This window comes from Armigeres subalbatus, chromosome 2 (genome assembly GCF_024139115.2).
Source record: "Armigeres subalbatus isolate Guangzhou_Male chromosome 2, GZ_Asu_2, whole genome shotgun sequence".
Lineage (NCBI taxonomy): Eukaryota > Metazoa > Arthropoda > Insecta > Diptera > Culicidae > Armigeres > Armigeres subalbatus.
In genome coordinates, this window is record NC_085140.1 from 36,822,281 (window position 1) to 36,850,120 (window position 27,840).

Below are 27,840 nucleotides of genomic sequence, written 5' to 3' on the forward strand. Positions count from 1 at the left end.
GCAAGATTCCATATCCGTTGTGCTGGTAGGCTGGTCGCCGAAGATCCGTCCGTTTTCGACCAAAAGATCAAGACGGAAAACATGAACAAGTGTCTGCCTGCAGTCGTTGAAATATGGCTTGACTTGGTTGAAATATGGGCTGAAAGGAATCCTCTGTTCAAATGAAGCAAAGTTTCGGGCTTATGTGCTGATGCTAAACTTGAAAAAATGGGAACTTCGTGTAAGAGGTAAACCAATAGGGCCAAAGAATTTGTAATTCGCAGGAAAGTCGATTCACGATGAAAGTCTATTTTGCCGTCGACAGGTTCTGCTGGTTGGTTCGACAGACTATGTACCTGCATGAATGATTGCATTCTGTTACATTGTGTTGTGAGTTCTCCGGTAGCGGTAGAGCGTAATTGCTAAAGCGGACAAAATGCACACAAACTGGAGGACAAATGCTCAACAATTAAATGAAATTCGACAAGTGCCATGAATGCTCAATCAATACATATATTCGAAGCTCATTGATGTTTCTTCTATTGCTCCTGTCATCTAATGTTCCCTAATGTTCTCTAAATCTTCTGCTTACAAGCTAACCTCATGCGTACTCACGAATTTTCTTCTTGGGTGCACCCTGGCCTACCAACTTTCTGACGGCTCACATGCCGCCGGGATTGCCCGCCTCGCACACAGTGCCATCGCGCCACTCGTCCGACGAACGTCCTCCGCTGGAGACCCCTCTGGCCGTCCAGTGCGACCGCGTTGCTGGATGGGATCTCTCCGAGGCGTCTGATTCCCTCGTCGAGATTTTTGCACCATTAGCGTTCTCGTCCTGCTTCTGACCCGACAAAACCGATCCGCAACCCGACGGCGACTGTCAAGTGATCCTATCCTTCTACCCGTCCGGTAGATATGCACAACCTTTCCGACGAAACTGTAATCCGGTGGAGTAGCGGTCACGCAAGCTAACAGTCTGACCAAATCGCAGCCAAGCCAAACGTTAGTCCTTCAAAAAACACCCTGGAAGGCACGCACATCATTATCACGATTGATCTTCGGTTGAATCATTTGGACTTACCCGTTAGATGGGGTATTTTCGGTCTATCTGGTTGCTGACCAACTACTTAGGGTCTGTTCACAAATTACGTAACGCTTGTGGGGGGAGGGGGAGGTCCAACTTGCGTTATACTTTGTTACACCAAAAGGTGGGGGAGGGGGTGGGTACTACCAAATGTTACGCATAACGCGAATAAAAATGTATTTTAAATGTTTTTTTCTTAATCACTGATTGAAGTAATTGCTAACATGTCTTGATCAAGACGATGAACACGCATAAACCTATCCTCTTCACTACCATACTACCCATAAGTGTCCCATGTTAGTTTTTGTGGTTTTTTACTTTTTAGCTCAGAACAGGCTTTTTTGGTGTTTTTATAAATAAATTCTAAAAGACAGCGAGCTTTATTCGAAAAATTATAGCTAAATTTCGAGGCATTTGTGTTTCACGATGAATATTCACGATTTCTACAAATTATATTATTTTATAAAATGACCGAAACCACAGAGAGTTTTCATTCTAAACAATTACATTTTAGCTCAACCACTTCAACAGCCTGAAAAGTTCAATTTAAAAATTATATGTCTGTCGTTATCGCGTTAGTCATTATCTAAATCAAGCACATAGCGGGAGTGATATGCGTAAAAACACTAAGCGAATATAATATTTCTCGACAGAACATCTCCGCGTAGGGGTCATACACTTATTACGTAAGTAATTTTTCGGGTATTTTCGACCCCCCCTCCCAACGTAAGAAAACGACAGACCACCCGCTCCCCCATAAGTGCTTACGTAATAGGTGTACGACCCCTTAATTATTTGAATGATCATGGTCGCAAATTATTTTTTCGTTTCTACTAGCTACTAGTTTCTATTCTAACAGTGTTAAAAATACTAAAACCCACATGCTCCAGAGAAGGAAAGAAAATATGCCTTAAAAATTTCACAGTTACGCATTATACGGGGGAGGGAGGGGGTACCAAAAACGTTACTTTTTGTTACGGGGGGGAGGGAGGGGGTCAAAAACCCAGATTTTTGCGTTACGTAATTTGTGAACGGACCCTTAAACCGTTTCGTGTCTGGGTTCCGACGATTGTAGTGTTTCTGCGTTTCCACGTGATCCGCTCTCGATGCATGACCTGCGTACCGTTTGAGGTTAGGGCTTCATTGTTTTATCCGAATTGCGAGAATTTACCTTCTATAAGACGGCTTCTGACACTCCTGGCGAGTGGAGACTTCATGCATCGGAGTCTTTAGTCGTTCTCCTCAGAAGGAACTCCGGAATTTAGTGCCGTCGCCTGAATTACCGAAATTTTATTAGCATCAAATGCTCTCGGAATGTTGATTATTCTCTTACCTCGAGAACACCTTCTGGCTGGCAAAGGTAACCGTTCCGGACGAAAGCACACTAACTCGAAGGCAATTACTCTGCCACAAAGTGATTCCGCCTCGTGGCCTAAAGTTTTTCACTTTTAGTTGATGTCGCCTGATGATGGCGGCGATGCTACCACTCGCGAAGACGAAGCGAAAAAGTGCCGTTCAATTTTTTGCTGATGTGGCCTACACGGAAGAAATAAACTACCCAATAGTGAGTTTAATTCACCCAACCTCGAACATCCGTACGGGAAGCCAATATTGAGTAAGTAGGGTCGAAGTAGTTTGCCTTTACTCCCATGTTAAAAAAGTACCCAACGGAAAATTTATTGACCCAAATTTAAGTTTAATTCACTCAATTTCGACCTCAGGTAATAAAACTCAAAATTGGCTTCCCGTATTGAACTGGCGTCGTTGGATTGTTTGGCTCTTTTGTTTTTGACAACAAAAGAAAGAGTGGATGAAAGCGAAGAGAAAAAATAACTCAAAAGTAAGTTTAAAAGTACTCAATTTTGGGTACTTTTTTTCTTCCGTGTAGGTACTCTTGTCAGGCTGCCGCGACGCCTTGCGAATGGGCCTTTCGTTTTCCGCAGGGATGGATTTATTTTCGAAGTGGCGGTTGGTGTACAGGGCAATCTTAATTTCGTGAACAGTTTTTTACGCCAAATGTTGTTTGTGCCTTTGCGAATTGTTTGCTTGTGGTTTTAACTTTAATAGAGCAACATCAAAATAAACTTAACGTAACACAACCTTACCACAGGCGCAGAGTTTTTTGTGAGCGCTGACAGGCAGCTCACAAAAAACTCTTAGATTCACTTCATTAAGAAGTCGCAGAGAGACAGAGCAGATCAAACGTCATCGACTTAAGCAGACCTTAAGATTTTGACAACTACAACATAACTAACAAACGCAAGCATCTTTGCTCGCCAGATCCAAAAGCTCAAACATAATCAAAACAAACATAACGGCAGCGAGTCCTGCCAGAGGTGATCTGAACGCTCACTAATGAGCAAAAGTCTCTGCGCTTTTCTTGTCCCATCATCTGTGCTATGCCGGTCCTGTGGCAAAACACTCAAAACTGATCTACACTAGTTTTAGAAGCTACAATAAAACTAGAGATCTTACATGTAACGAAAATGTACACTAAAGTTGGCTAATAAAAAGAACGAGATCAGTGGATACTGACTGCTACGTTTGAGAAAAGGAAACATTTCCGAATCCTAAATCACTACGAGCCCAATAGGAGGTTTTACCGCGCCCCCCGGTCGCGTTGCTTCGGTAGAGTTTTTCGTAGTGACCCCCATGTAACAGACTACCACTGCGTTCTAGACCCATGCCTGTATCAGTCAATGTCGTTCAGACGGAGCTTTGTCGCTAGCTTGCCTTCTCGGAAGATTGTTGTTGTGTAGGCAATGCTGCTTGTACGCCGGCTCCAGTCGGCTAAACGCTGATCGATGTTTTTTCGGATGATGTGGTAGTGACCGTGTTTGCAGCTGTATCTGATGTGGTGGTCGATGGCAAGGATGGCGAGGTTTCGTTTCTTGTCGTTGGTCCTCTAGCCTTTTCCGTATATCGTGTTTTAGTGGCGATTTCGCTCGTCGTTGGCAGCTCCTTGCTTCTGCTGCTGCTTGCATAGCTTGCTTGGTTGTCAATGGCATTTGGAGCCTCCTTACTGGCTTTCAGGGTCCCAACCTCCCGCGCCGCCTGTCGGATGTAGCGACTCTGCTTTTTCGGCCGCGCCGACTCTGTTTTTAGTACTTGGGGCCTCCCTACTAACTTTCAGGGTTCCAATCTCCCGCGCCTGCTTTAGGCTTCATACGAAGCCTTCCATTCTCCCAGTACTGCCAGCTGATATCCCGCTGCGCCTGATAGTGGCCGTAAGCATCAACTCCGCGCTGAACCGATTTTTGGTCGTCAACTCCGGGTCTCCACTCCTCCTATCCAAGACACTAACTGGTGCACTGCAGAGATCCCTAAGTCCCGTTTCCAGAATCAGAGGGTACGATTTCTCCCGTATCGTGAACGGCAAACGGTCCATCCCCTGGCGCGATGGGAATGGGCGGTGGACCGCAATTTGGCTTGTTTCTTAGTGGCATCTGGAGCCTCTTACTCCAAACTTCAGAGTTCCAGTCTCCCTTGCCTGTGGTAGGCCGATTGGCCTTGGTGTTGTTTGATGTAATGACCGCATAGCGTATGTTGTTTTCCGATGAAGGTTGTGGTTGGCAGCGATTGCTGCGTACATAGCTGAAGGAGTGTCAAGGTGGAGAGGTAGTTTAGTAGAATGTTGTTGCTCATCACACCTGACTGACGCCTTGCTATGACGTTTGTCGTGTTGATGCCGCTGAACGGTGAAGCTTGATTCCGGTGACGAGAATTGAATTCTACGTGGAGCAGCACCGTCTAGGTCCTCCGTGTTTCCGGAGCTTGTCGGCTTGTTGTTTCACTGCGTACCTTCTGCTTCCCTTGGGTGTTGTCTCCTCGTTCTGCACCGTTGAATCTTGACCGCCTTGCGTATTTTGTTGATTCTCCGTGGATCATCTGTTGTTGACAGCTTTTGCTGTTTACATAGCTTGTTAAGTACTGCACTAGTCGGGTTTAATGTCCTTGGCGTGGTACTGACCACGCTTGCCATTCCGTACGTCCTCCAGCATGTATAGGTTGCTTCCGATAATCTTGACTACTGTAGCTGGAACGAACTTGGAATCGAGCTTGCGATTAATGTGATCCACCTTGGATGACTGTGTGAAGGTTCTTCGCCAGACGAGATCACCGACCTTGAACGTGATGTTCCGTGTCCTCAGGTTGTAACGCTGCTTGGTTTTCTCGTGGTTGTTCTTGATGCGTTGGATGATGAATTCTTGGATTCGGCGAATCGCTGAGAGACGAACGTCTTGAGCTACCTTGGGATCATCTGGCGTATTCAACTCCTGCTGAGTGTAAAGATCGGTGTGCAATATCAGCTCCCTGCCAAAGTTGGCGTAATGCGGACTGACACCGGTGGCTTCGTGCTTTGCTCCGTTTATAGCTGCGACGATCGCTGGCAGGTTCTCGTCCCACCCCCGGTGATCTTCATCCAGGAGAGCACGTATGCACGTGATCAGTACGCGGTTCACTCTTTCGGCATTGTTCACCATCGGACAGTAGAACGCGGTCTTCATGTGAATGATGTTGTGCTTGGAGATCAAAGCTTTGAAAGCCGCCGAAAGAAACTGCTTTCCATTGTCTGAGAGGATGATCCGTGGCCGCGAGTATCGAAGGAAAACTTGTTTTTCCAGAAATTCCACCATTTTGAGCGAGTCTGCAGACCTCATTGGATGAACGATGACGTATTTTGTTACCCAGTCCACTACGACGAGCATCACCGTGTTCCCGATGCGTGAGCGAGTGAACGGACCGACGAAGTCAATTGATACTAATTCCCACGGCACGCGAGCCGGCTTGAGACCTCCCATGTTTGGCATCATCGCTTTATTTGGGGCTTTGCTTGCTTTACAAGTTTCACAACTTCTAACATACCGAGCCACGTCTTCAATCATCTTGGGCCAGTAGAAGTGGTGTTGGATCTTCTGCCATGTTTTCTGGAAGCCTAGATGCGCTCCTGAAGTTGAATCGTGGAACTTCGCAATTACTTCTGCTCGCTGATTGAGTGGCACGACCTTCTTCCACTTATGCTCTACTGCTCCTTCTTGGTTCTTGCAACTGCAGTTCTTGTAGAGTTCTTGGTTCACCACGCGGAAATCCGGGAATTTGCCACCCTCTTGCTGTACTCGTTGAACCAACCGCTGATACCACTGATCGACCGAAGCATCTGCCGAAAACACTAGTGCGTTTACAATTCTCGACAGTGCGTCTGGAACTGTGTTTATGACTCCCTTCCGGTATTTGATATCAAAATCGAATGCGTTAAGTCTCAGTATCCAGCGACTCATGAGCGCCGTCGGGTTCTTCATGGACTTGAGATAGCTTAACGCCGAGTGATCGCAGTGCACCGTAAACTTTGTTCCTTCCACATACGCTCTGAATTTCTCAATCGCTCTGATAACGGCGAGGCACTCCCGCTCGGTTACTGAGTATTTTCTCTCGGAGGATGATAGCTTTTGCGAGAAATATGCTATGGGGTGTTCTTCTCCGTCAGTTTCCTGGGTCAAAACAGCACCTATCGCCACGTCGCTAGCGTCACAGGCGATGGCGAATGGCTTGCAGTGATCGGGCATCGCTAGAACTGGTGCCGATACGAGAGCTGATTTGAGCTTCAGAAATGATTCGTCCGCTTCGCTTGTCCAGCGAAACTTCGCTTTTGTCTTTGTTAGCTCCGTGAGAGGAACTGCGATTCTCGAGAAGTTCGCTATGAACCTGCGATACCAGTTCGACATGCCCAGAAACCGTTGCACCTCCTTCCTGCACTGCGGAACTGGAAACCGAACTATGCACTCAATCTTCTCCTGGTCGACGTTCCATCCACTTTGATTGAGCACGTACCCCAGGTACTTCATCTCTTCCAAACAAAACTTCGATTTATCGGCGGAGATAGTCAGTCCCGCATCCTTCAACCGTTGGGCGACCTTCTCCAGCATTTTAATGTGTTCATCGAAAGTACGGGAACAGATGATGATGTCATCGAGGTAATGAAACACATGGGGCTCCAAGTCAGCGAACAAGTGGGTCATGAGACGCGCCAGAGCCTGGCTCGCCGTGCACAGACCAAACGGCACGACCTTAAACTGGAAGTGACCTCTCTGTGGCACCGTAAACGCTGTAACTGGACGAGAACTGGCTTCCAGCGGTAGCTGCCAGAAGGCATCTTTCAGGTCGATCGCTGAGATGTATGTGCAACCACTGAGATTATTCATGATCGCAGATATCTGAGGTATTGGATACCCTTCGTTTACCATCACCGAGTTGAGGTGACGCGCGTCTAGGCATACTCGATATTGACCCGTTTTCTTTTTCACGGCTACTAACGGATTATTCCATGGCGAGAATAGTGCCTCTTCAATCACGTCGAGTTCCAGCATACGGTCGATCCCCTTGTTCACTTCATCCAGCACGTACTTCGACATCGGGTAGTAGCGTTGTTTCCGCGGTTTTGCGTCTCCTATGTCGATGCGGTGGGTATAGCGATCCGTTCTGCCCAGCTTTCCGGGTTCTGCTTTCGGGAATTTACTTATTGCTTCCTGGAGTCGAGTGTGCTCTTCCGTGCGTAACTCCTTTGTCGCTTCCTGTTTTGACTTCTCTTCCTTCTCGTCTTGCAGAGTCATGGTACAACATATAGGCTTGATGCCGAAAGTGTTCCAGAAGTTCATTCCGAAAATCACACACGTCGGCAAAGTTGGGAGTAGCAACATGGTGACGACTTCGTTCTTATTGTTGTATGCTACCGGTAGCCGAGTGTAGGACTGTATCCTGTGCTCGGTGCCGTCGGCTGTTCGTATTCCTCCTTCAAGTGCTGTTTTCTGTAGTCCTAACTCCTGTGCTAACCTCGTGTGATCGCCTCCTAGGATGGAGCAGTTGGCGCCACTATCGAGTAACCCTGTAATCTGCCTGCCGAGAACTTCTACTACTGCGTGAGGGCGATTGTCATTGTCGGGGTTGATGATCAGTGAACTGATCTCGAGTGTGTCTGGTATTGTTGAGGGATCGTTGACTTGATGCGAGGACTCTGCTCCCTCGGTTATTGGTTCCCCGCTATCGCGTTTCCCGAACGTTGACGGCACGTCGGACAACTTCGTAGCGAGAATCCCTTCTGTCCACAGCGGTAGCAGAACAGCACAGCCTGTGGTTTAGCACAGTCCATGAAACGGTGTCCCTCTTCGTCACAATTCCAGCACATTATCACCGCAGGTGGCCCACGAGCGATTGTTGCCTCAGGCGCCTGTCCTTGTTGGAGATTGGAACTACCGCCCGACGATTGTTGACGCTGCTGGTCGAAAACTTGCCTACCTACTGCTTCACGACGGTCGAATCGTAGTTTGAGAGCGTTCACTTGCTGTAGTATCGCCTCCATACGCTGGTCTATTCTTTCCTCTTCTGGACAGTCGCTTTCCACCGGTACTTCACCGCTTGTGTAGCTCTGCGCGTTGTCTGCTTCCAATGCATGGACTCTTCCAAAACGTTGCAATGGTTGCTGTGGTTTTGCTTGACGCTGTGATGGATTTGGAGTGGCTAAAGCTGGTTCTATCAAAGCACCGTAAGGCAGCGAGATCCGCCGCTGGTATTGCTGCAGCTTCCGGAGTTCATCCAGTTCCTTGCATGCTTTCACCAGCAATCGCATGGAGTTCTGCGAAGCGGCGATGGGCGCGTACGTTGAATTCATGTTCTTCTTGATTATGAACAGCTTCTCCAGATCGCTCATCGGTGGATCAACGTATTGGAATAGAGTCGAGATGTCCTGGTAGAATTTGCTGAACGGCTCATCCTCGCCTTGTATGCGGTGGTAGGCCTCTGCCCTCAAGATATAAGCGTAGCTTGCTGGTAGGAACTCGTGTCTAATTAGGCGTTTGAAATCCTCCCAGGAACCGAATACTCCTGTACCATACATGTTGCTGTACCAATTGAGAGCATCGTCCAACAGCAAATGTTTGACGCTTTTCAGCAGCAAATCATCTGCGATCTCTTCTGATGCGGCGAATGTTTCCACCCGTTGCAGGAATGTATTCAGTGATGAGCCATCCTTTTCCCCCTTGTAGCGGAACGGCCAGTTGTGAATTGCTTTCAGCGTCCTCCTTTCCTCGAAGAGCGGCCTCGGAACATTATCTTGCCAACCTTGGTTTCGATACGGAGCGTGGTTTTGCCATCGATGATTCAGGTTGCGCAGCAGCTCATTGCGCAGCTGATTATACTCCTGGAAGTGTAAATCCTCCCTGACGTCTGGCTCGACTGCTTCTGTTCTCGACTCATACGGAGGTGGATCAAAGCTACTAAATGTTGGCTCACGCATGCTGGATTCTTTCTGTAGGCTATACCTGCTACTCTGGACTGTTGGACGTTGACTCGCATTCCTGTAACCTCTTCCTCGATTCACTCGTTGAACTTCTAGGGATTCTGCTCCGTGTTCACTGCCCTGGACATTTGGACTATTTCGCGTTGGAAGTGCTGCTAACGGATCGGTCATTGTTGGCGTCGATCTGGATTGTTGTCTAACTTCCTCGGTTTGGATGACGAAATCTTGATGTTCTTCATTTGACTGCTCCCTTGGATCTCCGTTCTCGTCGAATCCTCGAAAGTTTGCTCCGGGTGATGTGGAAGTCTGCATCGTTCCTTTGGGAACAGCACCAGTGTTTTTCGCACTATCACTGTTCACTTTTGTTCTCACCTGTTTCTTCGTTCTTCCCAATGCGTCGTCTGTATCCTCCAACGAAAACTGCACCAGTAGCGACAAAGTTGCATGTGTTTCACTGTGATTACCCGGAGGTTCCACGATGGCTAACCGATCGCGATAATGAATTAAACGCGATCGTATTACACGCACTGCTGGAAGATCACCGCGCTTGAAGGCTCCGTCGAGTTCCGAAACTATTTTGCTCACTTCCGATTGACATTGACTGATATTGTCGACAGCTTCCATAACGTGAGAAGAAGTGTCATAAATTGTGTTTTTGATTTCATCTTCCTGCATAAGAGCACGTAAACGAACGGCTCTCGCCCTGCGAGGAAGTGAACCAAGATTAGTTACGTGGCGCAACGCCAATTCGTAACCTATTTCTTCTTCTGTCAGGCTTGCTGGATCCATGATCCTTAAGGTCTAAGATTAGCCAACTAATAAAATAAGTGGTAGGTTCTTAACGTGTTACTAAACAGAAATTGTGCCACAAACTCAACACAAATTTCCAAAAACTCAAAAATCTACAAACCACAAACTAAATGGTTCGTTTTGTTGGGCGCCAGTGTTGTGAGTTCTCCGGTAGCGGTAGAGCGTAATTGCTAAAGCGGACAAAATGCACACAAACTGGAGGACAAATGCTCAACAATTAAATGAAATTCGACAAGTGCCATGAATGCTCAATCAATACATATATTCGAAGCTCATTGATGTTTCTTCTATTGCTCCTGTCATCTAATGTTCCCTAATGTTCTCTAAATCTTCTGCTTACAAGCTAACCTCATGCGTACTCACGAATTTTCTTCTTGGGTGCACCCTGGCCTACCAACTTTCTGACGGCTCACATGCCGCCGGGATTGCCCGCCTCGCACACAGTGCCATCGCGCCACTCGTCCAACGAACGTCCTCCGCTGGAGACCCCTCTGGCCGTCCAGTGCGACCGCGTTGCTGGATGGGATCTCTCCGAGGCGTCTGATTCCCTCGTCGAGATTTTTGCACCATTAGCGTTCTCGTCCTGCTTCCGCCTCCGCTTCGGTTCCTTCCGAAGCCAACGATCTGATCGTCCGGTGGGTTGGGAGAAGCTATCCGAAGACAGCGGTCACCGTCTTCCACAATGACCCGACAAAACCGATCCGCAACCCGACGGCGACTGTCAAGTGATCCTATCCTTCTACCCGTCCGGTAGATATGCACAACCTTTCCGACGAAACTGTAATCCGGTGGAGTAGCGGTCACGCAAGCTAACAGTCTGACCAAATCGCAGCCAAGCCAAACGTTAGTCCTTCAAAAACACCCTGGAAGGCACGCACATCATTATCACGATTGATCTTCGGTTGAATCATTTGGACTTACCCGTTAGATGGGGTATTTTCGGTCTATCTGGTTGCTGACCAACTACTTAAACCGTTTCGTGTCTGGGTTCCGACGATTGTAGTGTTTCTGCGTTTCCACGTGATCCGCTCTCGATGCATGACCTGCGTACCGTGTGAGGTTAGGGCTTCATTGTTTTATCCGAATTGCGAGAATTTACCTTCTATAAGACGGCTTCTGACACTCCTGGCGAGTGGAGACTTCATGCATCGGAGTCTTTAGTCGTTCTCCTCAGAAGGAACTCCGGAATTTAGTGCCGTCGCCTGAATTACCGAAATTTTTATTAGCATCAAATGCTCTCGGAATGTTGATTATTCTCTTACCTCGAGAACACCTTCTGGCTGGCAAAGGTAACCGTTCCGGACGAAAGCACACTAACTCGAAGGCAATTACTCTGCCACAAAGTGATTCCGCCTCGTGGCCTAAAGTTTTTCACTTTTAGTTGATGTCGCCTGATGATGGCGGCGATGCTACCACTCGCGAAGACGAAGCGAAAAAGTGCCGTTCAATTTTTGCTGATGTGGCCTAGGTACTCTTGTCAGGCTGCCGCGACGCCTTGCGAATGGGCCTTTCGTTTTCCGCAGGGATGGATTTATTTTCGAAGTGGCGGTTGGTGTACAGGGCAATCTTAATTTCGTGAACAGTTTTTTACGCCAAATGTTGTTTGTGCCTTTGCGAATTGTTTGCTTGTGGTTTTAACTTTAATAGAGCAACATCAAAATAAACTTAACGTAACAATTGCTTGGGGTCGAAGAAGCCATTTGTGGTGAACCTTTTTAAAAAAAGTCAATCCTGGAAGATCACTAACTCGAAACCAATTTAACTCACTCGGGTACATACGAGCAAATTTGCTCCGCATCATTCAAAAATCCATCAAGCATCCCGTTTCATTGAGCCCCATAATTATGGACGACGAAAAAATCTCCGCGTCAACCTTTATCTCAGCGAAACCAATCTACCCCTAACCAACATCCTCCGGAAACTTCTTCCATTCACCCCGAAATTGATTCAAACAAGATCAAAAACGAGGATTTCGAAAGAAATATTTTATGGATTCTTTTGGAGATTCAGCCGGAAATTATTTGGGGATTCCACAGGGAATCTTTTAGGGATTCAATTGAGAAACGAAATACGCATATGTTGATATACAAAAGCTTAAGTAAAAAAGCAGAAGTAAATAAAAATATAAATTTTTTAACCTTATAATTGTGAAATTCCGCTAAGACGCTCAAAAATAAATAATTACGTTGTCAAATGTTGTCGGGCAACAATTTGGAGTTGATATCGCAATAAAATTATAATTTCAATTGGAAAAACAATTATGCAACAATAAATTTCATTGTTTTGATCAAAAAATTATGACAATACAAAAACAATAGAAATTGTTGTTTTAGGTTTCCAAATGTATGAGAAAAAATGGATTTTCCTACTGTTACGGTAACTAACAACCCTATGTTTTTATTGTAAAAGTGCCAATAACAATACATTTTATGGTGCTCCACAATAAATTGTATTGTATTTGTATTGTAAAATCCACAATAATTTTTATTGTTAATTTAATGTATTCTTTCGTATTGTAACAAAAAAAGCTACTGTTTTTTTATTGTACTTTTTATTCGGGTTGCAACGTCTGACGGATCACGAGTCGTCGGCTAAACGGGGGGATACTGTACTTCGAATTTAGATCACTTTCGGTCGAAAGAGTCGAATCCGCATCAGTTTTCGAACCAAAACGATTTTCTAAACAAGTTGTCATCCATGTTGTCATCAATCCGTGCGTCCGCGTCGCCTTCTTACGACGTCTAAATTAAAAAGTGATGATCAATAATAATTTCTGATTGCTGATAAAGTTTATAATATCGCAAAGTCCGTAATTGTTAATAAAAAACATAAGAATGTCTCGCCAAAACACGCGTCTAGACACGAAAAAAGTGGTAAGTAAAATATATAGACGGTTTACCTTCCAAAAACTGATCAATTTTAATAACAGTCAATCCTCAAATCAGTCACGTCTCAAAGCAACAATAAATCTATTAGTTTACATTCCGGATCGTTTATTCCAAGCCAGAACAGATTTTTCGGGTCGCCTCGTTTTTAAAGCGCACTTTCTCTTCACCTGTCTTTTATTTGTATTTTTAGTATTTCTGCTAAGAGACCGAGAGTGAAATTCAATCAGTTAGTAAAGTTTTGTAGTGCTGTGGTGTGTGGTCATAAAATATGCAACCAGAAGGGGCGGATCGCAAACGAGAGGCTCCGAACATAATCATCAAGATGGAAGGAAACCAAGGTGGCACCGGTGCTGGTAGCATTGGTATCGGCGGGGGTGGTCCCATACAAGTGCTACAGCTTAATCAAGCACTGCAGGACCCTAGCAATCAACAGATGCTGTTGCAATCTCTCCAGCAGTCACTAGGCGGAAGTCAAGTTGCCGGTGGTCAACCTGTCCAGGTGGTTCCAATATCAGCCCTCCCCGGGCAAGGATTAATGGTGCAAACGCAAGCCGTTCAACAGACGGCACAACCGCAAATGCTGCAGTTCACCTTGGATGGTTCGCAAACGTTTTTGTATCAACCGGTTCAACTTCCGACGGAATCCATCCATAATGTCAACATCAACGGGAACATTGTCCAGATTCCAAATCAAGCAATAACAACGGCAACCGGTACCACCGGTACTGCACCGGTGGTAATGCTTGCAACGGCTCCGGACCAGAACGGTATTGCCACCGTGCAAAGTCCAACCGTCTTTACCTCCGGTGCTACAGCAGCAGTTCAGCAAACCAACGTCTCAGCAGGCCAAAACATACAAACCAGCGGAATCAAATTGGAACCTGGTGCCGCTGCCACGACTACGACTAGTGCGGCAGCAGTCGAATCACTGCAGACCATAGCGAGTGTGGAATCGGAAGAGGAACCTCTGTACGTGAACGCCAAGCAGTACAAGCGGATCCTGAAGCGACGGCAGGCAAGGGCCAAACTGGAGGCGCAGGGGAAGATTCCCAAGGAGAGACCGAAGTATTTGCACGAATCACGCCACAAGCATGCGATGAATCGTGTTCGCGGCGAGGGTGGACGATTCCATTCAAAAGACGGCGAATGAAGATTATTTTTGATCAGATGTGTTTTGTGTTACTTTAAGTGTAGAAAGTACAGAATATATGTGTATTTTAAAACTTATTTTGCCATTCAATTGTAGAATTCTATATAATTGACGTATAGGAATAAAAATACAAATTAACGCCTTCTATTAACTATTTCGTTCCTTTTTATCAATCTTCAGACATTTTTTTTATACGACAACAATTGAAATAAGACATAGGCATATGATATACAATATACAAAAGATTAAAAATAAACCGAATGGAATACTTATTCTTTTCTTTCCAGAACTCGGAGCTTCTGACGCTCACATATGGAGCCCTCGTCTCCCAGATGCTGCGAGACTTCGAAAACGTCGAGGATGTCAACAAACAGCTGGAACGTCTCGGATACAACATGGGCATGCGACTGATAGAGGACTTTCTCTCGCGAACCAATTCCACCCGGTGTCTGGACATGCGCGAAACGGCCGACAAGGTACAGCTGGCCTTCCGAATGTACCTCAATGTACAGCCGACCATCTCGAACTGGGCTGCCTCGGGGGACGAGTTTTCGTTAATTTTTGACACAAACCCGCTAACGGAGTTTGTCGAACTGCCACCGGATTATCAGCAGTTGCGGTACAGTTCGATCATTTGTGGGTGCATTCGGGGAGCACTGGAGATGGTGCAACTCGAAGTGCAGTGCTGGTTCACGCAGGACCAGTTGAAAGGGGACGCCAATACTGAGATCAGGGTAAAGTTTGTGAGGCGACTGGAAGATGCTGTTCCGGCCGGGGAGGATTAGAGTGCTGGAGGTTTGTTGAAAGCTGAACGAGACGCGTATGGTGAGTAAGATGGAAAGTGCATTCCGAGATTAAACGTAGATTGTTTATTCGGACTGCGCCGGAGGAAATATCCAAAACTATTAAATTACTACTTATTTATCCACTTCATTTGGCAACTTAGATTTTTGGGAAAGAAATCCTTTCAGTAGAAAAGAAATTAGTAAAAAAAATTAAATGATTTCCAGTAAAAAGTTGGTTTTTAAGAGGGTGGTACGTACCGCAAAAATTTCTGCGCGCAAAACGTACGTTTTCCAGCCCCGGATCTCTAGGAAATCCTAGAGAGAATGATCGGTTGAAAAACAACAAGGGTTGACCAACTACCAGGTGATGCACTGGCTAGAGAGCTCCAATGATGGGATGGAACCACTTTCCGTGGCACCTCAAACAAAACGGCTCGTGCGTTGGTTCTGGTTCTGGTTTGTTGCTTTTTTAGGGATATGAACCCATAAGGTCATTCATCCCTACTGGCACGCGCGCAGGAAAGCAGCTTTCAGTATCCAATATAGTAAACTAATTAGCCCCGCCCTTTCATTATTCGTGTAGCGTATACACGCTCAAATGCTGAGTAAAACCACGGCAAATGCTGGGTAAAGCGTACCATTGGTATTTCGCGTACGTGAAGGAATAAAATAGTCCCCATCTCGCGGTCCTTAGCCTCTTACCCAGCAACTCCTATCCCTACCTCCTCGTGGTGCTGGCCGGGATACGAGCAACCTTAAGGAAGATCGGGTAACAGTCTTCACGAAAACATGAACCGCGTTTAAACAAGTGCAGTTTTCCCGTGTGCAAGTTCGCACTCAAACATGCATACTAGATCCAAACCGAGTTCATCATAAACCGAACCAAAATCGCACCCGGTTTGAACACGAGTGTGCGCCTAAGTTCAAACACACGGGTTTGAACATGGAAGTTTAAACATCAGTTTACACACCGCATGCTTTTCATCTGTTCATATTGGTCAAGTTGTTTCTCTTCTTGAGTAGCGGTGATGGCCTAGTGGTAACACGTTTGGCGTTCACTCAGGGCACTAGTGTTTGAATCCTTGTCTTTGGATTGTTTTAGGAATGGCACATGAATAGTTTTAGTTTTATAAATGCCACTTTTCAGCCCTTGTCAGGTGGTTTGCGCTTGGTCCGATATCTCAATATCACAACAATTTGTTTACTCAACATTTTGCATACAATCTTCAGATATTATTCGTAATGTTCATAACAACTGAATATTATGTGCATTTTCCCGATAAGACAACCGGCAACTTTCAATGTAATGATTATTTAAAGTGTCCTTGCGTTTATGTTCTAAACGAGGTTAAACACATAAGTATCTGTTCGTCTGTCTAAAATGTAGCCCCTAATTATTTTATATCCGTTACATATGCAAGCATGCATTTTGTTTTGTTAGATACGATGGGATTTGCATATCGTGAATCAAGAATGTTATCGATCATTTGGTAATTTGCGTTCGATCATTTAGTAGTTTGTCAATAAATCATTTCAGAAGCTGAATTTTAAAACGTGTTGACACACTTTAGTGGGGAAGGGAGGTTGTTAACCAAAAATTCAGATTGATAGAATTTAAAAAGATAGTAGGGGGTCTGTTCATAATGTATTCTATATTGCTATGTATAAATAATACGCCGATGACATTATGCAATACAAAGAAAATTCACAAACGATGGAGCTCCAGGTCAGAAATGAGCCCACAAATTCTTAAACATAAAAGTCTTGTAAACTACATGGCTCTCATAAAAGATAAAATCTCCAATTATGATAATCTAAAAAAATAGGAAACTGGAATTAAAGCCCCGTTGATCATAAGGTTCTTCAAAAAGGTCGAAAACCCTCTCTCCCTGGAATAAATGGTGTACGGAATCAAATTGCACCACTTTCAAAAGTCGATAACATTTCACCTACTGGGCTGATTACAACGAAATTTTGTGAAAGACGGCTTCAGCATGTGTTATTCACACTGCGTGAATTTCATTAAGAAACTTCCAGTAGTTTCGAAAATACAGCCGAAGGAACAGGACGTGTGAAAATAAATCTTGCGCATTCACCTCCATATTCCACATCTTATAAAAAGATGTTAGTAATCCAATTTTTTACCTTTGACCCCGATATCACCAGAATTGTGGCAGATTGAAAGATACTGGTCTGGAATGAAAACACGAGCTTCGGAAAATTGATTATTAAGGTGATTATACAATAAAGCCAGAAATCGGCCATTTTGTAAACCACGTGCTTTTTCAATATTTTTTTCAAGAGCACGAGATGAAAGAAACATAACGCGTATGGGGCTGAAATAATGGTAGATCGTTTGCTTAGTTATGCTGAACAATCATAATTTGAGTTTCGGCACTGTACGAAAACTATTACGCTAGATTTGGGCTTTTGGAAATGTATGTAGATAAACGTGTGGTGAATTTGAAATTCACCACGGACTTCATTCTATAATCACCTTAAATACGGAACATAAAATGTTAATTTGGCCTTTCGCGTCAACATTTCGTATTGGTTTCTAACTCCAACGTTAACATTTTCGTTTATCCGACTAATAGGGGAACTGGGGGTAGGACGCCCACGTTAAGGAAAATGCCATTTTTATCAATGAAAACCACCATTTCAGCCAGTTTTATCAGCGCATACTAAAGAACAGCATATCTGCGACTGACTACCGATGACAGATATCTAATTGTACATTTTATTGCACAGAAATTTGATTTTTAAAAGCACCGAAAAATATTGATTTTGAAACCATGCGGGTGAGATGCGCCAGTGGATGGGTTAAAACGCGCATGTGTTTATCGTACTGATTTTCATTTTAATTGCCTACATTAAGGCAATTAACCGAATGTTTCAGCTGTTTCGGTCATACGAAATGAGCATGGGCGTACTGCCCCACACCGACCTCAGAAGTTTGAAGGCCCATCAAATCGTTTTAAGACCAATTTTGACGACGATTTCGTGTGGAACATAAAGAACACGAGTAAGCAGCATGGCTCATGGCTCAATTTTCAATTTACCAATGAATAACAGCGATAGAAAGACTAAATTTCACCGAGCTAGAATTGCATCAAAACACGCAAAAATCATTTTTTCGAGTTTTTCATGTGTAACTAGAGAAAAATCATGAAATATATGTATCCAATGGCAATATTTTTCATTGATTCATCGTATAGACTATTTAAAATAATCACAATGGGGATATTTAACCTTATTCAGGGGTGGCGCGTTTTAACCCCTATGGGCGTGTTACCCCCACTTCCCCTACAGGTAAACTTTTCAAAAAACTTTCTGTTTTGTCGCTTCTATAGTAAACAACCAAAATCAAAAAAATAAGAAAAGCGCTGAAATCTAATTTTGGACTGATATTTGTCAGATTTTTTAGAGAGCATCAATCTCATTGTTCAGGCCGGTTCACACTGCAGCACTTTTTTGATTTTTTGTTTTCGATTTTTGTAATAGTTAGAAGCGTCAAAAATATGGTTTCTTTGGGAAAGTTGACTTTAATTAAGTTAAATAATCGACTGCGACAATAAAATTAGTTAATTTTTTTGTTGGGATAGATTGCAGGATGAAAAATGTTAGTCAGGGACATGTACAAAATCTTATGAGTTCATTTAAGAAAAAAGTTTCAGCATTTGGATGTATTTAAGAATTACAGTGAAACAGTGATACATAGTCAAAGCTTCTATATTGTATTTCAGTCCCTGAAAATTTCATGACAATCGGTTGATAGACTAATTTTTGGCAAGTAGTTCAAAGTGGTGCAATTTGATTCCGTACACCCTTTAAAGAAATCTCTTTGCAACCCAGAACTTCACTTCAGATTCTCGGTATATTTATCAAGTACCACCGAAAAGTAAGTAGAATGCATTATCCCCATATAAACGTGTCAGAAAAATCTTATCCCAAAATTTTAGAAATATGAACTAATCAGTTTTTTGGTGGTTGCAGAATCTCGAAATCCTAAGAAGAATTGCTTTCAGAACCTCGAAAATGGAACAAAAAGCTTCGCTCTGAGCAGATTCGAACCTAAGACGTCCTGAATGAAAGGCCTGAATCAAGACCTCACTTCTATAAACGCTTCGTTATGCAAGTGCGAAAAATGTGCACAACATGTTTCAATTTTTCAATCGTACCTTCATTGAAGTTTGGTTAAATTCATTTATTCGAGATATGAATAACAAGGCTGGGAAACGTGAAAAATCAACAATAGTTTCCCTAGCAACCCGTTCATTTACCCAAGCGTAACATTCTCGTGTGCAAGCGCGCATGTTTGAGCCCAAGTTTAAACTCGATGTTTGAACATTGTACATTGCGCCTGGGTGTATCGGAGTTCAGGCTCGTGTTCAGATTGCTATGTGCAAGTTCGAACATAGCAAGCAATGTTTGATTGGGTGCATAAACTTAGGTGAACATCTCACACATGTTGCACCTTGAAGACTGCGGGTAACCAACCCCGGTGAGAACTATGGTCGAATGCTAACAAAGGAGGGGGGGGGGGTTGCTCCTACCCGGAGGTGTAAATCTTATTGAGCGCCTGTTCTCCATGTTAGGATCGGCTCACAACAGCGTCTGTTCTCCATGTTTGGGGCGGCTACGAATAAAGGACAATGATTCGAAAGTCGGATCTTGGATCGTGAGAACTTTGAATGAACCCGCACGTGTTGGGCTCCTGGCTCGTGAGCTGTAGAAGGTCGGCAGCAATCCAGGAAATACGGTGACCCAGAACTGGAGAACGTGAATTCCGGGCGGTGGATCCCATCGCGAACACTTCATTCAAGTACCACATCTACTATAGCGCCGCATTTGCGTGTTGAGAATGAAGGGCAAATTCTTCAACTCTAGCCTGGTCAGCATCTATGAGCCAACGAACGATAAGCCTGATGACGGGAAGGATGAGTTCTATGAGAACCTTGATAAGGCCTACGGAGAGTGCCCAACACACGATGTAAAGATTGTCATCGGGGATGCAAATGAGCAGATCGGAAGTGAAAGTGTCTTTCGCCCTGTCATTGGTACGGAAAGCCTTCATTCCGCTGCCAATGATAATGGTCTGCGACTTGTAACCTTTGCTGCTGCTGCTAGAGGGATGGCAATAAGCAGTACCTACTTCGCACGTAAGAATATCCGCAAACACACCTGGCAAAATCCGAGTGGAGACACTTGCTCACAGATAGACCACGTGCTGGTCGATGGACAACATTTCTCGGATGTTATAGATGTAAGGTCCTTCAGAGGTCCTAACATCAACTCGGATCACTATCTTGTAGTTGCAAAAATTCGAGGACGACTTTTCAGCGTCACGAATTCACGAAACAACAGAACGATGCGTTTCAATATCCAACGCTTGTCAGTTGAAGGAGTTGCTGAACAGTACCACCAGAAGCTGGAAGAGCGGATAGGAAATGCCACCGGATCTGGCGACGTCAACAGATTATGGGAACATATCCACGACTGATTGCACAGCGACGCCAACGAAATGGTTGGTTTGATGAGGAGTGCCAGCGAGTGACGGTCGAGAAAAATGTAGCTTGGAGGAGTCGAATGCTAGTGGCTCGTACCTGTTCCAACAGAGAGCGGTATATTTTAGCAAGGGCAGAAGAGAAACGAATCCACCGCAGAAAAAAAAGCAACACGAAGAGAGTTTGATAGCTGAAGCGCAGGAGAACATAGATAGAAACGATATGCGGAGGTTTTACGTAACTGTCAATGGCGCGCGGCATAAGACTGCGGCAGTGCCCGGACTTTTCTGACAGACAGGACTATGATGGCACCCAGGTGGAAGGAGCACTTCGAAGATTTGTTGAACGGTGGAAATGAAGGTGTATTAAGGAGCAGGATGGACATAGTCGGCAACGGTCAAGCTGTGGAACCACCAACGCTGGACGAGGTTAAGAACGCTTTTAACGAGCTGAAAAACAGTAAAGCTGCTGGGAAGGACGAGATCCCGGTCGAGCTTCTCAAACACGGAAGTGAGCAGCTGCATCAATCAATCCATCACATTATCCAGAAAATATGGGAAGATGAAGAACTGCCTGCCGACTGATTGGATGGCCTCATATCTCCAATCTATAAGAAAGGGCACAGACTAGAGTGTGGCAATTACAAAGGGATCACCCTTCTGAACTCGGCGTACAAAATCCTACCGCGTATCCTGTTTAACAGACTGAGACCCCTTGAGGAGTCCTTCGTCGGAGAATACCAAGCAGGTTTTTGTGAGGGCCGATCAACGATGGATCAGATGTTTAACCTGCGGATGATCCTTGATGAATTCCGGGAGTACAACTTGCAGACTCACCATCTGTTCATTGATTTCAAAGCAGCGTACGATTCAGTGAAGAGAAATGAGCTGTGGCAGATAATGTCCGAACATGGTTTTTCGGCGAAACTGGTTATACTGATACGTGCAACGCTGGATGGCTCGAAATCAAGTATTCGGATTACAGACGAAGTGTCAACTTCATTTGTGACCTTAGACGGATTGAAGCAGGGTGATGCACTTCCGAATTTATTGTTCAACATTGCACTCGAAGGCGCTATTAGGAGATATGGCGTGCAGAGGAACGGCACTATCATCACACGGTCGCATATACTCCTGGGTTTTGCGGGCGACATCGACCTTATTGGAATCGATCGCAGAACATTAGTGGAGGCTTTTGTCCCACTGAAGAGGGAGACGGCGAGGATAGGCTTAACCGTTAACTCTACCAAGACAAAGTACATGGTGGCAGGTAGAGATAGAGGAAGACCTTGTGGTGTTGCTGCAGAGGTAGTGCTTGATAAGGATGTGTTTGAAGTTGTTGAAGAATTTGTTTATCTTGGAACGCTTATGACATGTGACAATGACGTTTCCCGTGAAGTGAAAAGACGCTGCGAATAGGGCCTTTTATGGATTACGTAACCAGCTTAGGTCCTGCAACATGCAGACTGAAACGAAATTTGCTCTATACAAAACTCTGATTCTACCAGTGGCCGCAGACGCATGAATCATGAGCTGTATCAAGTATACAAAGAAGAAACGGCAGACTTCTGGTCACTTAATGCGAATGTCGGAAGAAAGAATAGCGAAAACAATAGTCAACAGAGAACCAGATAGGGGCCAGTGACTTCGTGGAAGGCCACGAACACGCTGGCTGCACCCGGTGGAATCGGACCTGCTTTCGATATCAAAATAAATAGCAAATCCTGGTGTGCCTTACACTTAAAAGAGAAAATGATTTATCTCGGTGGCGTAGATGATGTGGACTGACATGTCCGCTGCCGCCACGGACAGTTTTGTCAAGATGCCACTACATATGTAGGTACAAGTCTTAATTTCTCACTCAATTCATTTATATATAATATATGTTGCTATGGAAGAATAAGGAAGAATTTCATGAGGAAATATAAAAAAGTGGCCTTTTTGACATTTAAAAATTTCCTTCTGAAATTTCTTTCGGGAATTGACCTTTCCCGTCAAAAATTGTATCTCGTATTATTGTCTCAGTCGATTCTTTGGCTTATTTAAGGTCAAATTTCCCAAAGAATCCATATTTTTTGAAGCCTCCAAATAAAAAAAACAAAAATCGAAAAAGTGTTGCTTTTTTAGTATTGGCTCGAATTTGAACGCACATCGGGTGAATTTTCCAGGCCAATTCACACGTGCAGCACTTTTTCGGTTTTTGTTTTCGAATTTTTTAAATAGTTAGAAGCTTAAAAAATATAGGTTCTTTGTGAAAGTTGACCTTAAATAAGCCAAAGAATCGATTGAGCGAATAAAAATTGTTGACGAGAAAGGTGAATTCAGAAGAAATTAGAATTTTGTTTTTATGTAGTGGTTAAAGATAATTTCGTTTGGAAGCTCAGAATATCTCTTCGGAGATTTCTCGTGGTAATTTTTGTAATTTTCTATGAAAAATGAAAAAAGCAATACTTCAGGTAAAATTATGATTTTTTTTTTGTTTTCCAGAGTTATCGTATAGACTCTCCATATTCTCTAAGGAATTTTTCCAATGTTCCTGAAAAAATTTTCGTAGAAATTATCCCATGATTCCCGAAAGAATAATTCCAGAATTAGGTTAATATATGAAAAATATGTGCCAAATATTTTCAGCAGGTGTTACTAAAAAATTCCCAAAATAACTCTAAATAGAAAATTCAGACAACTTTTCGAAACTGAGTATGGACTGAAAGGATTTCGGAAGTGAAAGCAATACAGACAGAATAATAACAATACACAAACAATTCATTTCCCCTGAAAACTTTTAAATTGTAAACATAAAATTAAACAGTTGGTACACTATTTGTTCACTGTTATACTGTTTGCTAATGAAATAAGCATCACACATCGGGAGCGTAAGCTGCCACATAAGTTCGGTTCAAACCGTATAATATTGCTTTCTGTTTTGGCACCAAAGTAGTTCATTTACCTCAAAATACGTTTTAAATGCAAAAGCTGCTAAAAGACCAATCCTGCCCGTCAATCGCGTTGCAATGAATCGACTGCTTTGAGCGTGCTTACAGCGGCACACTAGGAGTTAACTTTCTGAAATCAGTATGGCGAAAGGCATCTAAGGTTCGATTTCTCAAAATTAGGCACTTTAATCGGAAAAATATTTGGTAGGCGTAGTAGCGGATACCATCCCTCATAACCGGTACCAAATAGTTTTTCATGAAAAGTTCCTAATTTTGAGAAAACCAGCGTTAGATGTCTTTCGCCATACAAATTTCTGGCGGTTAACTCTTGCTGGCTATTTTGTGCATATACTATAGCGCCTGGATGTGGCTGCGGCGGGTAGAAAATCAGCCACTGCCAATAATTCATTTGTTAGTTTTGGAGAGTCATTCGCTGAAAAGGTGGTAAACATCACTGGCTTATATTAATATCAGACTAAAAAAAAACTTTGAACTTGACTTTGCCTAATCGAATTGAATTCTTTTGGACAATTATTAACTACAACGTAAGCACATCCTCGAACACGCCCTGACGGAAGCAATAGAAAATATAATAAACTAGGGTTGACTATTTTTTGGCGCCTTTGGTATGTCCATCAATTTGTTATGGCACTGGTGGCACTATGGCACCGAATCAGATTGGACTGGGTCGTTAGGACGTTTCTCAGAGTTTCCAGAGTTTTCAAGCAGATGACCACACAGCAACCTGTGGAGACTCCCTCAGACACACTGGTACAACTGCAGTTTGACTGACCGAGAAGATTGCTCAGTAGCTCTCCAACGGGTTCGGTTGAGGAAGTGTTCATCAATGGATTGGATTTTTTGGAGCAACATGAATTCCGCGAGGGAGATTCCATGCGAGAGCCGCAGAAGCCTTTCCCAGCGACGGGTTTTGCGGAACCCAGTGTTGATACCAGCTGCTGCTGCTGCTGCTGAGGTTGGCTTTGATAGAGGTTGACGTTCGGTCCCGGTTGAGGAAGAGAGACTGAAGCCTGAGTATGCTGTTGCGGTGGATTAGTAACTGATTTAGGTTTACATGGACGTTCCGGACCGCAACCACCAATACATTCCTGCGTTGGGTCGCACTGGCAATTGACGCAGCGACAAATGTCCGCATCGGCTGTAATATCCTTTAAGGTTTTGGCCGGTTCTGTGCTATCATTATTGTTGCTATCCTGCGGTTGACGATCCGCACCCGCAGGAAGAAATCCTTCCAGGAACAATTCGTCCAAAATGTTATCCGCAGCATCTTGAGCTGCACCGCGCTGTTCCTGCTTGGCAACATTCAGTTCACTTATTTGAATGGCCTTATCGATTTCCTTGCGGGCATTTTCCTCCATCAAGTTCGGGTCATAATAGGCGTCCATGAACAAATCAGCACTTGTGGTGGGTTCCGGATCGGCAAAGTCTGCCACGTTGACATTGAACGGCAAGTCTACGTACGAAGGAACGCTGGTGGGTAAAGCGACGCAGGACGATGTAACCGGATCCAACGCAAGCGGTTTCGTTTCCAGCACGGAAATGTCCACCCAGGGCGCGTTGAATTCCTCCTCGGATGCGAGGGCCATTTCCAAGGCTTTGGATTCGTGGAAGTCCACCAAATTGAAGATAGGCTCTTGGTGGGCTTGACCTTCTGCTGCAAGGTCCGATGCGGTTAGCACTTCTTCAAGTGGTATTTCATTATTGGTATCAAGAAGCGGTATTGGTAATATTTCTTCCTTAACTATGCTTTGGTTTATTTTCAGAGCTGCTTGAGCTAATTTTCTCTGCTTTAATGATGACTTAGAAAGTTTTTTCTTCTAAAAAAATAAAATAAAATAATAATATTTGCGACGCGTGTTTATTAGATATTAAAGGGATTAGTGCTGTCCAATGAGCAGCTCGAAGTAGCTCGAAGTTTTTCCTGTCACGCTCATGCCCGTTTGTTGACAAAAAAGAACGAGCAGGACGGGAACAACTTCGAGCTACTTCGAGCTGCTCATTGGACAGCATTATTAACTTACCGATTTTTCATGAGTTTTCGTGTGCGACTTAAGACTATGTGGCGTGCTGAATGCTTTGTGGCAATCAGAAACCGAACAGGAGAACGGTCGTTCGCCCGAATGAGTACGGATGTGAGTCTTCAAATGATGAGAAGCTGTAAATGCTTTGCCGCAACTGTCTACCTTGCATCTGTTAAACAAAAAGAATACAAGATAATTTAAAATATTCTACTCCATATGAAATAGTATTCAACGATTGACTATCTTCATTTAAGATAAAATTCTTGATAACGACAAGATGAGTGTTTTCCAAGGCTAGAGTCTCAATTGTGCAATATTTTATTTAATGGCTATTCAGACTTCATTATGGATGGGGCCACCAAGGTCATTACGAGGCTATGACTAGCCACCAGGATGTCGAAGGCCAGAAAATGGAGCCACGAACATCTCGGACGTGATCATGTTCTTTCTGGATAACCGCGAGAAACACAGCAGGGATCTGCTACATCGTTGTACAGGCAAAGCAGGAATGAAGGTCCCTGTTGGAGAACAGTAAGGAAGTGGAATGAAAGATCCGCCTACTTACTGAGAAGGAGTTGGCAGTGACGGAGGAGCCAGACAACGGAGGCAAGGAAGGAGACCGAATTGAAGATTCGCCTCCTTTCTTAGGAAGACGCATGGCCCTCACCGGTGCAACTCTTAAGCTCGGTAAGGTCGGGTTGGAAGCCGATCAAAAAAGAGCTAGTGCCAAGTAAGTACCACCAGAGAGGATGGATACGGCCAAACTTTGAGAGAAGGATAGGAAAACGGTTGAGCCCAAGGAATGGTGGGGACCAAAAAATTTCGCGTGGAGAACGGCCTTACACAGAGGAAGGTTTGTAAATCCCAAAAAAAGCGAAATGAGCGTAAAAAGAAGCCGAAAAGAAAACGGCTGAGAGCGGAAAAGAGCGGTGGCCAAGAATGGTAACGCCCGTATGCGGAAGGGCGCACATTCCAATGGCCGTAGTCGAAGGGACACATTGGTAGAAGTACCGTACACGATTGAACAAAGCGAGCGTACGAGTAAACCAAAAACGCGTCTGTTAACATAGAGATGTAATCTTATGTGACTGAAGATTACCTCTTTTAGGAGGATAGATCATTTTCAGGCCTAGGAAAAAAAGTGTTGATTGTTATTGAACAATAGTTACTTGATTGAATAACTTTCTCGGAAGGGTCTTTCACGAAAGGCTGAATTACATAAGGCTGAAAACTCATAAGACTGAACACGAAAGTAAAAATCTCACATAAGGCTGAATTAACTAGAGGCTGAAACTCAAAAGGCTGAAAAATCGTGAGAAACCAATTTTAGTGGAAGAATTCACATTTGACGTTAATAAGGGCACAAACTAAAATGATCCGCAACCTCTTTGCGACTTGTCTGTTTGTTTTGTTTGTTGTCTTTCAATTTTTATACAAAATTCTTAGAAAAATATATTAGCTCTTTTAGTGGAATGTATTCAACCGTCTAAGACGAACTAAGCACTCTCCATTTAATTCCACCAGTTAATTTTCGTTATCTTTGCAGATACGTATTTCGACCACAACTGTGTGGTCGTCTTCAGTGTCTCATACTTGACTCGACTCAAGTCGAGTTGAGTCAAAATGCACGAGACACTGAAGACGACCACACAGTTGTGGTCGAAATACGTATCTGCAAAGATAACGAAAATTAACTGGTGGAATTAAATGGAGAGTACTTAATTCGTCTTAGACGACAAAATTCTTATTTTTTAGTCTATACAGCTCAAAAAATGTTGAGGTAACATAGAAAGGGACAAGACTTTATTGTTCTTGGTTCTTGTATTTGGTTTTTAATTCTTGCCAAGATTACTTTCTTGTATTTTTTATTTTTTACTCATTATTCTTCTCACTTCTTCCTTCTTCTTTTTCCTATTTTATTCTTTCTTTCTACTTCCTTCTCCCTTTTTCTTCTTCCTTCTTTTTAAATCCATTTTTTTCCTTCTTTCTTCTTCAACCCATCCTAGCTCCTTCTTCCTGTTTCTTTCATCCTTATTTGTTTTACCGTTCTTCTTAGTTCTTCCTTCTTAATTCCTACTTCCTTGCTCCTATTTCCTTCTTCCTACTTCTTTTTTTTCTGGTTTCTTCTTCCTTATTTTTCTTTGTTCATCTTCTTCCTTCTTCATTCATTCCTTTTGCTTTCTTATTTTTTCCTTCTTCCTTTTCCTTGTTTTTTCTTCTTCTTCCTTCTTTCAATTCCTTGTTTTTTTCTACCTTTCTTCTTTCCTCTACCTTCTTCTCTTTCCTAGTTTCAATTTTTCATCTTTTTCCCCTCTCCCTTCTTCCGTCTTTTCTCACTCCTTCCGTCTTCTTATTTTTTGTTTCCTCCTTCCT

The 27,840-nt window shown here is 43.8% G+C and overlaps 2 protein-coding genes and 1 long non-coding RNA gene across 5 annotated transcripts in view; 1 reads left to right on the top strand and 2 right to left on the bottom strand.

Annotated features, from left to right (window-relative positions):
• Positions 1–478: 478 nt before the first annotated feature.
• LOC134218460 (uncharacterized) lies at positions 479–11,833 on the bottom strand. Its single transcript, XR_009981352.1, has 4 exons — positions 11,426–11,833; positions 11,263–11,365; positions 11,085–11,206; positions 479–1,002 (listed from the first exon to the last, which is right to left on the bottom strand). It is a non-coding gene; the product is annotated as an uncharacterized LOC134218460 (long non-coding RNA).
• Positions 11,834–12,848: 1,015 nt separating this feature from the next.
• LOC134214254 (trafficking protein particle complex subunit 3-like) lies at positions 12,849–15,134 on the top strand. 2 transcript variants are annotated; one of them, XM_062693662.1, is made up of 2 exons: positions 12,849–13,036; positions 14,489–15,134. In XM_062693662.1, the coding sequence occupies exons 1-2, from the start codon at positions 12,998–13,000 to the stop codon at positions 14,984–14,986; spliced, it is 537 nt and encodes a 178-aa protein (XP_062549646.1). In that variant the 5' UTR covers positions 12,849–12,997; the 3' UTR covers positions 14,987–15,134. The 2 variants fall into 2 exon arrangements, with proteins under 2 accessions (XP_062549646.1, XP_062549645.1); XM_062693661.1 differs by lacking the exon at positions 14,489–15,134 and adding an exon at positions 13,242–14,348 and having other exon boundaries at positions 12,878–13,036.
• An 8,103-nt stretch (positions 15,135–23,237) lies between these two features.
• The window catches only part of LOC134218461 (zinc finger protein ZXDC), a 51,244-nt gene continuing 46,641 nt past the window's right edge, over positions 23,238–27,840 (bottom strand). For both annotated transcript variants that reach the window (XM_062697470.1, XM_062697469.1), the window contains 2 exons: positions 25,468–25,636; positions 23,238–25,263 (listed from right to left, as the gene is read on the bottom strand). In XM_062697470.1, the coding sequence (XP_062553454.1) occupies positions 24,061–25,263; positions 25,468–25,636 (1,372 nt within the window). In that variant the 3' untranslated portion in view covers positions 23,238–24,060. The remainder of the gene's footprint in view (positions 25,264–25,467; positions 25,637–27,840) is intronic.